This window comes from Opisthorchis viverrini (genome assembly GCF_000715545.1).
Source record: "Opisthorchis viverrini unplaced genomic scaffold opera_v5_288, whole genome shotgun sequence".
Taxonomy (NCBI): Eukaryota; Metazoa; Platyhelminthes; class Trematoda; order Opisthorchiida; family Opisthorchiidae; genus Opisthorchis; species Opisthorchis viverrini.
This window is the reverse complement of record NW_008751946.1, coordinates 228133-241626: the sequence shown is the minus strand read 5'-3', so window position 1 is coordinate 241626 and position 13494 is coordinate 228133. Positions and strand designations below refer to the sequence as shown.

General features: G+C 45.5%; 1 protein-coding gene across 1 annotated transcript in view; it reads left to right on the top strand.

Annotated features, from left to right (window-relative positions):
* Positions 1-6305: 6305 nt before the first annotated feature.
* Positions 6306-13494, top strand: part of T265_09595 (hypothetical protein) — a gene marked incomplete at both ends in the record, with an annotated part of 64055 nt that continues 56866 nt past the window's right edge. The window contains 2 exons of the mRNA XM_009175710.1: positions 6306-6479; positions 10057-10137. Of these exons, the coding sequence (XP_009173974.1) occupies positions 6306-6479; positions 10057-10137 (255 nt within the window). The remainder of the gene's footprint in view (positions 6480-10056; positions 10138-13494) is intronic.

The window sequence follows — 13494 nt, the reverse complement described above, 5'->3', positions numbered from 1 at the left end:
ATATGCCTTGTAAGCATCGCAAAACTCAACTTCTTGGCATGGTTGGTCGCAAGATTTTTTAGGTTCACCGGAAACCGGTCAATGTGTGGTCTCATCTCGATGCGGTACCAATGCTATCCACTTAATATAAGAACGGCTGTATACTTTTCGGTCAAGGCTTTGGTGCATACCGACCGTTTGCGGATACTTTTTCATTCGGTCACTTAAAGCAGTTCCAGACCCTTTCGCTCACGTCCAACCAACCACTCTGTCATTTACCCGAAACCCATATGTGCAGCTAGTTTTCGAAGGTTATGGTCAAGACTATCCATGTAAGTCCCGCCCGGGGATGTGGAACTCTTGAGTTCGTCGGCCTGCTTTGATTCTCACCAGCTATCTTCACCAACCGAACGTCGGGTTACCATTTTAAGCTCTCAGAATTGCGTCACAAATATCCACTCCCGGCTTCTCTTTCCACATTATGTGGTTCTGGTTTATGCCTTTTGCTACCGCCCGAACGCGCAACGGGGTTCAGTGGAGCTCGCCGCATCTAACGCAAAAAGGTTTGAGTGAATCACCTCCAGATCCAGGTGAGTTTCCCATTCGGACTGACACACCACAAAACCCGGGCGTCTAGATCTCCTTTGCTATCTCACAATCACGCAAATCAATATGTTTCCGGCAAAAAATCCGGTCTAGCCAATAGGCCGATTCTTCAGAGGCGTAAATGCCCACACTTTCCTAACATTATGCTCACTCTTCTTTTCAGTCTGGTTTAGATCAGTGAACTCAGGCGCGGACCCATATAATAACGATCCGGCCACCTGAGGTGATCATGTCAGCGGGTATTTCACCCACAAGTTGGGAACAAACATTACTATCATGAAATTTTCTGCTAAGATCGTTCAAGCTCACCGCTACCTGTCATGCCCAGCATGGCAACATAGGACATTCTTAAATTTAAGTTCCGGCGGTTCCATACAAACATTTGTGTCCTTCAAGGGTGGGTCCCTCTTCAGGTGCTTTTCCACCCAAAACATCACTCCATTACACAACAGTGGTATTCTTCAATGTAAGGTTCATAAACCACTTCCGATTGGGTATTCGTCCTTGGGGCCGGCCCTCTCGGCAAATAATTCGCCCCTAACCGCGGTAATACTTCTAGTGAACCTTGGAATGACCTTTCCGGTGCTATTATCCACAAAAAAGACCTGCAATATCTGTCTGAGATCACACGCATTTGCCTGCTCTAATCAAACTCAATAATGTGCACTGCGCAACTGACGTACATATAAAAAATTTGGGATCCACAAGATTATCGTCGATTTTTATAAAAAAAATAAGCAATATGCATTCATCCTCGCCGAAGCTTCTCTACCGGAAACAATTTGTATATGGTGGTTTCAACCAAGTTCTTCCTGTTTTCCTAAGTTTCTACGAATAGCCCATGTTTACCACAAGCTCACCTTATTTAATAGGGTATACTCAACAAAGTTCCCTGGTCATTCACTTGTCGCGGGTTTCGGCCACCGCAGGATTCATACATATAAGTGTATATTATGCACTTGATCATCTAGTTTCATCGGAGGTTGACCTCGAATCCACACCACCCACCTTTGTTTGGACTCAAGGTTTCTCAGTTAGTGATATTTTTAAATAGATTCCTTTTATATTATATCCCAACACATACTAATAATGCGGCGCTACTAATTGCTACCAATGGTAACAGCCTCAAAAGTTGCAGTTATTGGCCCCAGAACTACGAGGTGTATAGAACGGTTTAAGTGTCCACGATTCCCTTAAGCGTAACCAAACATAGTGAATGGCGAAAACATCCGCTTGCACAGGCCGATAAGATGACTGGATTCAAGCGAAATACGGTGAGACTAAAGACTTCCTATGTAACGAGTACACCAGCGTTCTGAATAAAACCATCACCTGCAAGCGGACCCCTTCCCCAAAAGAGTAAAGTTTGCCACATTGCCCGCGTATTCAACCTGTGTATGCAGCGCTGGCCAGGCAGATAGTTGTTGCCACTGGTTTGAAGCTAGACATCCGATCGCATCCTTCGAGAACTGTTCCCAAAACCAAGCCTCTCAATCACTCAGATCGCCATGGATCTCTGAGTTACGTTGTATAGTGTGCCATCAAGTAAAACGCAAACGATCAAACAATGATACCCAGGCACACAGTTTATAGAAGGCTAGCAGTTCCGAACATAGAGAGGACTCGTGACAATGAAGTGACAAACTCGACGAAAACCGGACAAGGTGTGGGCTTGGTAAGGGTCGTGCCCTGAGTCGTCGTCCCGCTAGACTTAACCACTCAACCTCGAGGCTCTCTGACCAAATATTTCGCTTCAAGCTGTCATCATTTTGCCTATTGAGGCCCCCCCAGAATTGAGAATTGGTGAGGTGGTCAGAAGGAGGCGATGTTGTATTCAAACACATGAATAATTTTGAGACCGCCTGCTCTGTGGCCCCAGGAGTTTGTAGGCCATTGTTCTGGTGCTTAAAAGGCCTCTGGCGAGTTTAATACACACATGTAAAAGACCTGGTGAGGGACAAATCCACGCAGTGAATTAGAGTCATCAAGTAATGCCTCCACCTTTGATTGATTTACTGTGCGCTGTTCATTGACAAAAAGGGTTTGACTTATTCCTGAAAAGTCTTAAGAATTAAAAGAGACAACAGCCACACGTGGTAGTTGCATTTCAAAGAGGAACTGTATTTTCTGCTTTTAGCTAATAGAGGATGTTTGTCTGAACATTTACAGCCATTATTTTCAGCGGTATATTTTGTGCAACGAATCTGGAGGCACTTCTTATTTCTCGACAGCGACAAATGTGCTGCGCGTGGAGTCAGTTTGGAAAGAATAATGACTGCCACGATAAGGCACCATCAGTGTGCAGAGTTTTGCTCAAAAACGGTTGTGTAGCACGCATTGATCTCAAACTTTCGGCAGCCAACAATGGGCTCAACGCATTCTTGCCTGTTAATTATATGCCTTCATTCAGTAAGGCAGATGTTATAGTTTGAGGTTGGTGGCAACTCAGTGATAATCGCAAGCAGCAGAGATACAAACCGGAAGGCAACTTTTTTTTGCACGCTGTCGCACACGTAGCGAGTTCCACAATCGGTGTCACCCTGTCGGGGGCAGTGGTCTCTGTAACGTGGTTTTTTATGGACCTGATGTATGTTGTCTTTTCGGGTTTGAATGACACCACCCCTTGCGAAATATTCTCGAGCTGTTTGTTTCCGTCTTAATATCTCATCACCCTACAATATTTTCAGTAATGTTGGTCCTGCTTAAATATCAACGCGCATATTTTCATGAAACTTCTGCTACACACGGATCATGGTCTACCTCCTACAATATGTGTTGCTTGGGACGTCTGTAAGAGGTAAAAGTCTGTATGGACATTCAAACAGCTCGTCCGCAATCTTTCGTGGGATTTGTTGGGTAACCTGAGGAAGATGGCGCGACGTGACGGTTCAAAAAGCGGTTACGTTGAACAATGGCCAGCATCGGTATCGAGGACGTGCTGAACTGCTCGCGACAGATGAATGTGGGAACGCACCCGTTCAGGCTTTTGAGTTCCTTCTTCTGTACTTGTTAAGGAGCACATACGGGGTTCTGTTAAACTAATGGTTCTCTGTATTTGTTTCACTGTGCCATAAATCCTTTTTTATTAGGGACGATCTCTTAGTGTCGGGTTTGGCCCCCTGATCTCACTGTATAGTAACAATTTAACTGACTCAATCTCCCATGATTCCTCTTCTCTATTTACTGTTGATATCAAGATTGCATGCACGTTTGAGGCCAGAGATCCTGTCCACACGTTATCTACCAGTTTGATCAAGGTTTCTTATTCTTCTGGACCTCCAACTGGGAGCTCAGTATTCGCACAATGAATTTGAATTTTGATAGCCAAGACATGTCTCTAAAAGACTTAAAAAGATAAGCAATCGAGTTCAGGGTGAGTTCAAATTTTTAGCCCCATGTAGGCATCCGGGGGTCTCATAAATGGCGGGTTAGTATTTCGCTAAACTTTTTCTGCCAGGGTTATGATTGCTTCAGCAGGCAACAAAATCAGGGAAGCTGCAAAAATGGGAACGTGGATCAGGACGTTTTTGGTTTTATCACATGCACAACAAAATGAAATACTTTGGCGTAACAAGTTTTATTCTACTACCGAATTTTTTGTAGTTAAGAGCATTGTTCGGCCAATGGGCCTCATGCTATAGCTTCCGAAGTAGCTCCACAAGCGTATGTTGAGAAATTTAGGGCTGTATCCTTTTCATCTTTCCTGGCATTTCAGAATGCCCTAAATCAATACATGAAGGATAATTATGTGGTGTCTGCGCGTTCATCCAGTAATCGAAGAACCAACGTTGTTTTGCGTTATTAACGGATGTACTAAAAATGCAGCAGTCAACCCCCCGAGACAAGCGAAAAGCCGGTAAATCCGGAGAACTAGTAATCTGAGCGCATTTTCGAAGCACTGGCTGTCTAGTGTAGTTTTATCTACGGGGGCAAAGGAACCACCTGGCCGTCACGTCTTAGTCGCTGGAACAGTTTCTTGAACCACAAGTTGTCGTAATTTTGGCACGATTGGCTTCCAGTTAATCAACGCCTAACCGGAGACGAGTTTAGCACATGCGGGGCCCTTCTGAAATTCGGAACGTCGTTGTGCGACGTGCGGCAGTTGTTGGCCGTTGAATTTGGCAAGCCCATTACCACTCAGGATATATACAACTACCGCCGAAATTGTCGACAGGCTCTATTGAGCAGGTGCCGCATAGTTGGGTTTTACTGTGGCAGATGATATGCTTTCGGTCCTGGCAAAACTTCGAGAGACCGGGCACATGCTTGTATGATAGTCAGGTGAAGTTCACTGTAGCCACCTGCTTCTCACGATGGCAGCAGATAGCATTGTACCCGCTCTTTTAAGAATTAGTAAATATACACGAAACGCATGCAATGAAACGCCCCAGGTGGGTTTTTCCAAGCACATAATGGTTGGCCCGTAGATACAAGACGTATACTTACTTCATAATGGATGACATGAAAACCGGACGTCCGATTATGTTTGCGTTTGTGAAGGGCAGACAGTCTGCCTCTATACGTAAACTGTTTGACTTATTCAAAGGAATGAGTAGCAAACATTGTCCAGTCAAGCCTTTCGTGTTATGAGAAATTTGGCGGTGCAAATGCAAGTGGCAGGATCCGTGTTCGTCTGTGCTAATTTTATATCAGCAAAGTCATCGGAAAGCACGTATGTATCATCGAATATCCATGTATTTTTGGTCATAGACAGTCTGCGAGCAGCCGGCACATATTCCGCCACACGGCCTATTTGGACAACGCCATACAGTAGGTTTTTGTTTATCGTATTACAAGCACGCAGATTCCGCAAAGATCTTCAGCTTCTGACCCACAGGGACTCACGATTTGTTTTTCATCTCACGCCCCGCTGATTGTACACCACCGGAAAATGCGCGTACACGCACACTCTAGAATGGTTCACTTTAGTAATGTTACCAACAATCGTGAAGAGGATAAGAAAGGCCGCCTAAAAGACCGGGTGAACCACTCCAGCACGCCTGAGCATGCCCTGCGCCGGGTGGCACATGAGAGAATTAGAGATGCATACATGGTGTCGCTGTGACAAGTGGCAAGCTCACTTTCAGAACATAGTCTATCGAATGACTACTTACACATGTTCTATCGTTTTGAGGCATTTGGGGCCACGACCACCAAGGCTGCCCTACAATAATGCTGGGACAAACAATCCGAGGTCAGGCTACGGTAACTAACTTATATGTTGTGGTGCAAACACCCAGATGCTTCAAGACTTTTGAATCCCATGTTGGAAAATGCACATGCCCTTTCTACCAGGTGATGTGGCTCCCCTGCATACACTAGTTTTGTGTATTTAGAGATCAGTCCGTTACAAAGAGTGATAACCATCCTTCTTTTTTCTTGGCTTGCTTTCCAATCCACCAACGATGGTTGATTACAACCTATCGGAAAAGGGTGTACATCTTACACGTGTCCCCAAACCACAACTGACAGCTTTTGACCGTCTTCTCAGTGAAATGAACCGAGCGATGGAAAACAAGAAGGCCACGACCATCTTAAAGCTATCGAATGCTCAAGGCCAAACACAGCTAGGTCAAGGCTCCAAATATGTAAATGACGGCCTGCCGTCCACTATGAGCGACGGCTGGTCTGCAACGGATCGCCAACTGTTTCGATGGTGAGCCTTGCCCGCTGTGCGGTGATGCTCTTCAGGATTGTACTAAATGTGAGTCCACATAAAAATGAATTACTTCTGGTTCTTAGCTTTTGGCAAATTGGGAAAACACAAAGGCATGCTTGCTACCCGCTCCGCAAAGGAGGCATTGACTAGTATAGAACCACAGAATCCCGGCACAGCGTGTCCTGGAAGTCTTGTGTCCGTGTTTTTGGGTTCAAGGAAGAACTACTCGACAGCCGTGAGTAAATACCTGACTACTACGACTAACACCGTAGAGCGCCAGCTAGATGAATGGGACGAAGATTCTTTCACGTGACACATCAGCACCTGGCAATTCGTCTGTGGATGAGACCCATGCATTTTATGTGAATCTCGTATATCTTGCTGAATACGGTTAATAGGTATGCGAAGTAGTCTTTGAAGGTGGCGTTGTGTGATCAGGCATCTGCGACATTACAGCCGCTGAAGTGCACCCATTTTAGGGTAAGTATCTCTCAGTTAGTCAGCCGCCTGCCTCATGGTGATATTTCGACACCTAGCTTATACATTCCTCTCGTTTCGGGACGTCAGTGGCCAAAGTAACACTCCTCACGAGGTCTCCCGGAGGACGCACGTAGTCATTACAACTCAACTTTCTCTGTCATTCATTTTGAACCTTTCATCCGGTAGAGATTGACGGGCGAGCTCCAGTTAACTGATTGGTCATCGTGGACCCCTAGTCGCATGCAAGTCGCCTGTGTCGGCCGGGTTCGTTCGGCTGTCCGCCGTGATGGGCGTAGCTTCCACCGCAATAACTGGTTAACGTCGTGGTCATCCCAGCATAATTCGTAGCTAAAACGGAACACTGCTGTTTAACAGCAAGCTTACGGAATTTTTCGCCGATAATGAACGTGGACTATGCAATTTTATCTGGTGATACCACTTGTGTAGCAAAAGTTTCTAACAGGACTGGCATCCCCATATATTTTGCATCCCCTAGGGCCTTGTAGATTGCAGAATGTCCGTGGAATTATTTCACCTGGGGCACCATCTGAAAGTTTCATCCATTGTTAGTCACCTTTCGCGTAAATCGCGTTTCTTATCACATTGAGCAACGCATTCACAGTCGGTGCAGTTTATTGGCCTTGAAGATTCGTTCACTTAAACATATCACAAATGTAGATAAGTTGAAATTATAAATGAACATATACTTTACGCATAGATATTCTACACTATGCAGTGGCAAGCCTGAAAATGCTGTAGCTCTCGAGAAATCAATTCCACTGTACGAATACCAGGCCACTGTTGAGTGCATGTGTGTGAAATGGCTTANTCTTTCCCTCGCACTTCGTTCATCTAGCCACTCTTGGAAAAACTTACGCACACATGAATGCCTCAATTATGACACTTTTGCTGATCTGGTCCGCAGCTTTATACTCTAAGTGGACCGTTTGCTGTAGACAAGTAACTTCCATCAGGGCTTGCATAAATTTATACTTCATGGTATGGAAGCAGCTCCAAGTCTGTCTTGCCTTTCCTCGTGTTTCGTGTCACATGAAGAATCCGTTTGGCTGTAGCAGGGTGATTAGATATTTTCAAGTATTTTCTGACGATTCTCCCGCATCGTTATCATTAGTGGTCGCGAAGTAGACAAAATTGTTCAATGCTGCATGCGTGGTTCCGACAGTGATTCCCGTCGAAAGCTGAGTACGTGTTTTCACCTCAAATAGCAAAATAAATCCGAAGAGTAGCATAAAGTTGCGGACCACGGTTTACACATTTAATTATGACTCCCGTGTATATAAGCGATCACTTTAAATACAACAAATCGTGATAAACGCGGAAATTATGCGTATAAAATATGTTGAACCGATCCAATCGCCAACTAGGTCCTTCAAAAAGATATATATATATATCCCGAACACTGGGCGCTTAGCTCCTTGCCATGCCTTTTTTGTGGCGATGCACAGCCGTCAAACATTTTGATGCAGCTTCTAGCTGCAGAAGATATCGTGCTCTAGTATAAACATGCTGTGTTTTGAGAACACTGAAGACATTATCATCCGAATCCTAAGGATAACTAAGGCCAAGCTGATTATTATTGGTATTGATGAGGAATACCCTATGGGCAAGCCTACCGATATGAGCACACGTTCTTAGCTTTCCCGAAATGAGTTGGCCACACCAGCGGCTAAATCAGGGGGTTATGCACAAGTGACAGCAGGTCAAGGAAAGGCGATATTGTACAGTAACTGCGAGCCAGAGCAAAACTAACAGGAAATATTCATCAAAGTGCTCTGCGCGGAACGGAACAGCGTGCATAACTGGTAGAAATGAAATCGCCACAGGGCATGACCGATTGAAATGAATTCAGTTTCGGCATGCTGATATTTCTCACGCCAATTGTTTTACAAAGCGTCAACTATCGCCGTGAAAACTGGCAAACGGAAAACTGACAGGCGTCACAATAAAACCAGGAGGAAAATCTTCGTGCAAAATCATGTTTAATTTCAAATATTTTCATGTTCTGAAGATTATCGTGAAATGTTCCGGTTCCGCCCCACAACGCCATCCTCTTACTTCCACTGTTGATAAGATATTCTCATCACACATTGTGGCTCATCTAAAGGTTACTACCAGCTTAACTGATTTATGAGAAAATCACGAAAAACCCATCTCGAACCCATCATGATTATTTTCCTTTTTATATAAGTTCTTTTTCCTCGATCTCCTCCAAATCACTCTCAGGGGGGAGAGTGCTCAGAGGCTAATTTGCAGTGCTCTCCCAGTATAAGTTGAAGAGAAATTTCAAGACCACCCCCAGTACCAAATTAGTCTGCCACATGGAGGTGGGGATTAACAGTCCTCTTATTCGTTTTGCCGGCTCTTCTACCTTCGCTTCTAGAGCCTTCTTACTTATGATATAATGCTATTTTGGGTATTCTCCACCAATCACAAATCGGGATATCTCTGTCTTTCCGACGCTATATATCTACACTTTATCGTGTATGTAAAATTGTACGACCTTGACTGAGCACCAGACATGGCCAATCAGGGCGTTCAGCACCGGTTAAGTCACGTCTTAGTCCATCGTTGACTCCGATCCCGATGATACGTGTACCCGGGGTTCGGAGTCGTCTCATTCTCAGTACTCTGAGGCGTTTCGGAAGCAGTTTGGTTATAGTGGAGCACAACAATTCTAATGTTGAACCAATAACCCTACATGCGATATCCGCAGCATCCAAATTAGGTAGTGTTTCGTGCTTAGTCGGAGGCTTCAGATGCTCAGCGGTGGCTGAAGAGGTCACTAAGCTGGCGGGCGTGACTAAAGTGCTAATTACAGATGAACAGTGCTTAGAAGTGAGTATTGCATCTGCATTTGTCTGGGATTATATGACCCCGGGAGTTCGCCACAGACGGGCAAATTTTTTGTTCACATCTCCCATGAAAATAACTAACCGATAGAGTTTGCTGTCGAACTTTTCCCCTTCTCTCTTTTATAATCTGTAGATAAAATGTGATCTTGTCGTTTTGGACTCTTTGGTGCAAGTGCTACGGGGACCGGTCGCGCGTTGTGTAGCGAATTCGCTATCTTCGAAGATAGCACTCGGGCAATGTAATTTTTCGAATAAGTAAACGAAATTCGTTCAGCTGTAACCCTTTCAATGCCTAGCTGTCATCACACGCGAAGGAAGCAGGAAGGCTGGGACACTCCCAGGTTGCCCAAGCCTAGACGAGGATTCGAGATACAAAAGTAGGGTTCTAACCAATAACCTTCCGGTCAGTAAAATCGTGCATTTAGCACCGAGCCAATTTGCCCTTCTTGTTCTTTTCAGGTAAATGAGTTAGGCTTCGTCGGTGCTCACAACACCTTATTCTATCTTTTGCGGCATTTACTTTTCGAAATCGCAGTTAATGTTAGTGGGATTATTAACTTAAGCTGCATTTAGAATGGTTTTGCTGGTAATATGGCTCACAATCGGGTTCAGTGGACAAGCAAGCACCCGAGTTGATCCGCATAGGGGACTACTGAGACGTGAGTTGTTACTAATTGACTGTATGTCCATCGTGCAACTTGGTAAAACGTGCTAATGTTGTTGCCGAATAGTTGGAAATCTTAGGATACATGGTACAGCGGAAAACTGAACCGCATGTGATACTGTTTCATCCAGGTACTGATCTGTCGACCACACAAATACGTCGCTTGATGTGAACTCCATTGACTTTAATAATGATAATATCGTTCAGCTGTAGTACCCTGTCGGTGCCTAGCTGCCATGCCACACGAAGGAGGCACGAGGGCTGGGACACTGCCAGGTTGTCCAAGCCTAGACAGGGGAAGTCGAGTGGCAGAGGTCGGGTTCGAACCACGGACCTTCCGGTCAGTAACTCCTTAACGGTGTCAGCTGTAATTGGATCCACGAAATTATTGGAATGGTCTACGATTCGGGAATGTATCCCATTGAATTCGGCCTTCCGTATGCAGTCCGTTAATCGCAGTGTATTCCTGAGCCTGAGGGTATCCACTTTTGATCTTTAGGCTCTAGCGTACCAGCCAACCGCTTCCGAATTCTCAAAAGGTATGCCCTTCAGTGTACCCCTCGTCTTCGGGCTCCATAGGTACAGCTAGAACAGGATGTCATCGTACGTCTTTTGAAAAATGGCTGGTTTTGGCACGGTCATTTTCCCAAAAGGAGCTACCTCACTTATTTTAGAATCTATGCTCGTGTCTCAGTTATTTTTCGTCTGTTCAGTAACTTCAAATGGACCTCTTTTTTAATAAAAATCCCGGGGAGAGGGAAGCTGGATTCAGGAGCTTTTGGCAGTGTCCATGACAAACGGAACAGAAAAAAGGGAGATGAAAATATGTACCCTTGGTGGGATCGTGATGATGAATCGGTGGAACATTCAACACTCAACAATCTGCTGTACAGAAGTAGGAAAAAGTTGTAAAACGAAGTAACTGGGAAACTGGTGATTTAAAATCGCTGACTTGTGTCAAATGGGTAATGATACTGTCTGAAGGACTCCTGGTAGAGACGGCACGGACGGCGATAGGGTCCTATCCTGTTGCTCAAGATAGTTTAGTGGTTAATGTGTGACCGTACTGACAGATGGGTTCGTCGTTAGAACCCAACCTTAGCATCTCGACTGATTCTCTCCAAGCTTGAGTGGCCTGACACTATCTTAGCCTTCATGCTTCCTTCGGGTGGCATGGCAACTAGGCACTGAAAAGGTCTTATTGCTGAGCGACTATTATTATTAGCTGGTCTTTGAAGAAGTTTGATCACGGGAACTGTCCGTGGTGAAACAATAAAGAAGTTTGTGGACCGGACGAGAACATAGGAGCACGTGATCACGCAACTCTTCGACAGGCAATGGCCTGTGTTCCTCAAAGTGGTAGGCCAATGCGCCATCCTGCGCACAGAAGTCGGGTTTAAAGGCCCTGAGGTTCACGATGGGACAGATGATGAAACAGGAGTATGGGGCTCTGGTGAAGATAACCGGAGTAAACTTACAAAGGAGAATGTGGAAAATAACCTTCTCACACTGAGCGGAACGGCAGTTGAAAGAACGGGTAGTCTGCTCCGGGGTCTTGTGGAGCCAGAAATAATCTCGTAGCCAATCACCCAGGAGAAAGCACGAATATTCATGTCCTCTTGTCCAAACTATGTCCGTAAGGACGTCAGAGTAGAGGTCTGCCGGTCGCACGCCAACTTATCCTGCGCGTCACTGGGGTCTAGCTCGTCATTGACCGTGTTCTGTTTAGAGCGTCAACAGTTGGTGAAGCCAAAGGTTGAAGTAAGACTCATGTTATACATGCAAAACCCGGTAGAAGGTAGACCATGCTAGTATAGGAGTACTAACCGTGTTTTCCATAACAAATAGCGGCATTGGAAACGCAAGAGAGAAAAATGACTCTGGCATTATAGGTAGTCAATACATGACGATAATGCGCATTGGTAGGCGTCGATGTAACTCACCAAACGGACGGGTTGGTAAATCTTGATACCGCGGCGCTTTGCTCTAGCGACGGATTCGTTTGGAAAGCGGAGGGCCTCATGTATGAACCTCCAGCCTATGATGTATAAAATACTGTTAGGATAGTGGTTGGGGTGGCTGTATCTTTGATATTTGACAACTACCTTTACTTGAACATTCCACGTTTCCCACTTTCCTCGATGGCAGTGCGAAACACGACAAGTCCCAGAGTAAGAGCTTCAAAGAAACTCTCACAATGTTTGTTCACGTGCATCTATGTGAAGTTGTGCGCAAAATATCAGGAAATAAATGGACCAGTTTGAATTCGTGAATGTAGTCGCTTAACCGAACAAAGTAACCTTCGTAACTGAAAATTGCCGTTGTGGTCAGAGCTACTAGCTCTCCGGGCATTCGGAGAATACCCGGAGATATAACGATTGCGCGGCGGATGCCTGTAAATCCCTTTTCATCATGTTTCGAACAACCGGTAAGCTTAGAGGTTACCTATTAGCACAGAGGTGTCTTAAGCTGGCGGAGGGGATGTTCCACTTACCCTTACAACATAAGGTGTTCAGCAGGCCAAGGAAGTGCGAATCGCCATCCATTGACACTATAACTGGTCAACCATACTGTGCTACCCAGCTTTCAAGGAGAGCACGTGTGGTCGTTTCCGATGAGCGGTTGTGTATGGAACTAATTCAAGCCACCCCGTAAACGGTCCGTGCAAATGAGACGGTAAATACCTCGGTGTGCAGATAGTATGAAGTGGCTTCAGGCTTTTGATCACTGATGGCCAAGAAGTTTTGCCGGTATCGGACGATGTCAGCGAACTCGTAACCATATAATTAGAAATTGGGTATACCACACCATCAGCTGCGGTGGCTCGACCATGTGCTGCTCATGCTGAAACATTTACAGAGACGAATTTCGTTCTTTGAATTTCCATAGTTTTGCAAACTGCGAGGTGGGCATTGCGGCAGAATGGCGTAAAAAATCGTTCAGCTATCGCACCCTCTCGGTGCCTAACTGCCATGCCACCCGAAGGTTGCACGAAGGCTGGGACACTGCCAGGTTGTCCAAGCCTAGACAGGGGAAGCAGTGTTGTGGAATGTAGGTAGCTCGGGTGCGCTGTTTGGTTGACAGGGGAAGTCGAGAGGCGGAGGTCAGGTTCGAACCACGGACCTTTCGGTCACTAAATTCGCGCTCTAACCATATGGGCCATCTCGCCCAGAAGGGCGTGAAAAGATGACGAAGAGTTGAAATATTTTTTGTGAGTGGTGGGGGGGGGGCGG